The sequence below is a fragment of the Miscanthus floridulus genome, unplaced genomic scaffold (assembly GCF_019320115.1).
Source record: "Miscanthus floridulus cultivar M001 unplaced genomic scaffold, ASM1932011v1 os_1451, whole genome shotgun sequence".
Taxonomy (NCBI): domain Eukaryota; kingdom Viridiplantae; phylum Streptophyta; class Magnoliopsida; order Poales; family Poaceae; genus Miscanthus; species Miscanthus floridulus.
In genome coordinates, this window is record NW_027097724.1 from 8,460 (window position 1) to 10,303 (window position 1,844).

A 1,844-nucleotide genomic window follows, 5' to 3' on the forward strand; every position below is an offset into this window, starting at 1 on the left:
CATGAAATTTCGAGCATCTTGTTGACGTAACATGACGAGGTACCTGCGGGAAAAGTGTATTTAAATTATATAAAATCCGAACGAAGTCCGAAAATAACGAAACTTGTCGGGGCGTCGTATTATCGCATGTAGAGTCTATAGTAAAAAATTGAGAAGGTTTCGAGCAAGTTGCGACGTTGGATGCCTAAAACCCAGGACATCTCCCCATGTGATCACCATTTTTTTCCCGCAGGTACCTCGTCATGTTACGTCAACAAGATGCTCGAAATTTCATGTGAGTTCTTGGATATGGCCCTCAACATACACCAAATATCATGAATATCATTTTTTTGAACGACTAAATTCGATTATTCCATGCACCTGCAGTTCAAATTTAAAATATTCCATAAAATTCAACGAAACAAAAAAAACTAACAAAATATAGCAAAAAAAGTCAAAATTGTCCCAAATTTAAACACGGAGTTTTAAATAATATATTAAGGCTACAAAAAAATAATGGGGCAAAAAAACAAAAAAAAAATTTGCCGAGTGCCGGCCCTAGCACTCGGCAAAGAGGGCCTTTGCCGAGTGCCAGGAAGTGGCACTCGGCAAAGATTTTTTTTAAAAAAAACAAAAGCCTTTGCCGAGTGCCGGCTCGGCCAGCACTCGGCAAAGGGGGAACCCTAACTAAATGTGTGGGCCGGCACACACACTCACTCACTCCACACGCCACCAGCTCGCCCCGCACCCGCCGTCGGCCGCCGCCGTCGCGCTCGCCCCGCCCGCCCCGCTCCACCCCGGCCCCGACCGCCCCCCGCGCCGCCCCGTCCCCGACCCGCCCCTGCGAACCCCGCATCAGCGCGCCGCTGGCCCGGCCGCGGCCCCGCCGCGGCACCACCCCTCCCCACCCCGGTCGGCCACCGGCCATCGGATCCGGGACGCCCCGGCCGCGCTCAGTGTCAGCGCCCCCTGCCCGCCCTCGCCCCGCTCCGGCGCCGCCCCGCCCCACCCCGGTCAGCCTCCGGCCAGCGGTCTCCGGGCCGCCCCCGGCTGCTCGGCACCCCGCAGCGGTGCGCCCGGCCGCGCTCCACTTGCCCAGCGCCGGCCCCAGCGAGCCCGCCGTGGCCCTGGAGGAAGGAGGAAGAAGGTAGCAGGAAGAGGAAGAAGGAAGAACAAGGAAGAAAAGGAGGAAGAAGGAGAAGAAGAGAAGAAGAAGGAGGAAGAAGAAGGAGGAGGAAGAAGAAGGAGGAGAAGGGGAGAGGGGAGGGAGGAAGCCGAGGTGGAGGGGATGAACGTTCGTCCACGTCGTCCACATCGTCCACGCCGTCATCCCCGCCCTCACCGGAGGAGAAGGTAAAGCCCGCAGGGTTGTCGGCCATCGCGTCGTTTATGTCGTTGACGGCCTTCGTGCCGGGTTTGTGGTTGTGTTGGCCATCGTGCCCAAATGTGGACGTCGGCCATCGTGCTGACAGTTTTTCTTGTAGGTTTGGAAAACCTCCCCATGCAGGGGAGGTTCTGCCGAAATTTTCAACTTTTAGTGATGTTTTTCTTTCTTTTGTAGAGCAAGACCTGTCGGAGGGGACCCGGAGAACCTCGACGACCCTGATCGTCTTCGTCGGTGTTGCGGTCCTGCCTGCACAGCGCTGACTCGCCATTGCACCGACTCACCACTATGCCGCTAGCCTGTCTCCACCGCCACCCTAGGTATAATTGAGCTCTCTTCCTTACCGTTGTAGTACGTAGATCGGTGTAGCCCAGTTAGACGTCTCCCGTCCGAAACAGATATGGTTGGGGGAAGGCAAGAAGCATGGGCGGTTCTGGCTTGGCGACGACGTCCTCAACACGGGCTCTACTTCTCCTCTGAA

At 56.0% G+C, this 1,844-nt stretch overlaps 1 protein-coding gene across 1 annotated transcript; it reads left to right on the top strand.

The window, feature by feature from the left end:
* The first annotated feature begins 670 nt into the window (after positions 1 to 670).
* Positions 671 to 1,626, top strand: LOC136534038 (predicted GPI-anchored protein 58). Its single transcript, XM_066526529.1, has 2 exons — positions 671 to 992; positions 1,541 to 1,626. The coding sequence occupies exons 1-2, from the start codon at positions 671 to 673 to the stop codon at positions 1,624 to 1,626; spliced, it is 408 nt and encodes a 135-aa protein (XP_066382626.1).
* The last annotated feature ends 218 nt before the right edge of the window (positions 1,627 to 1,844 follow it).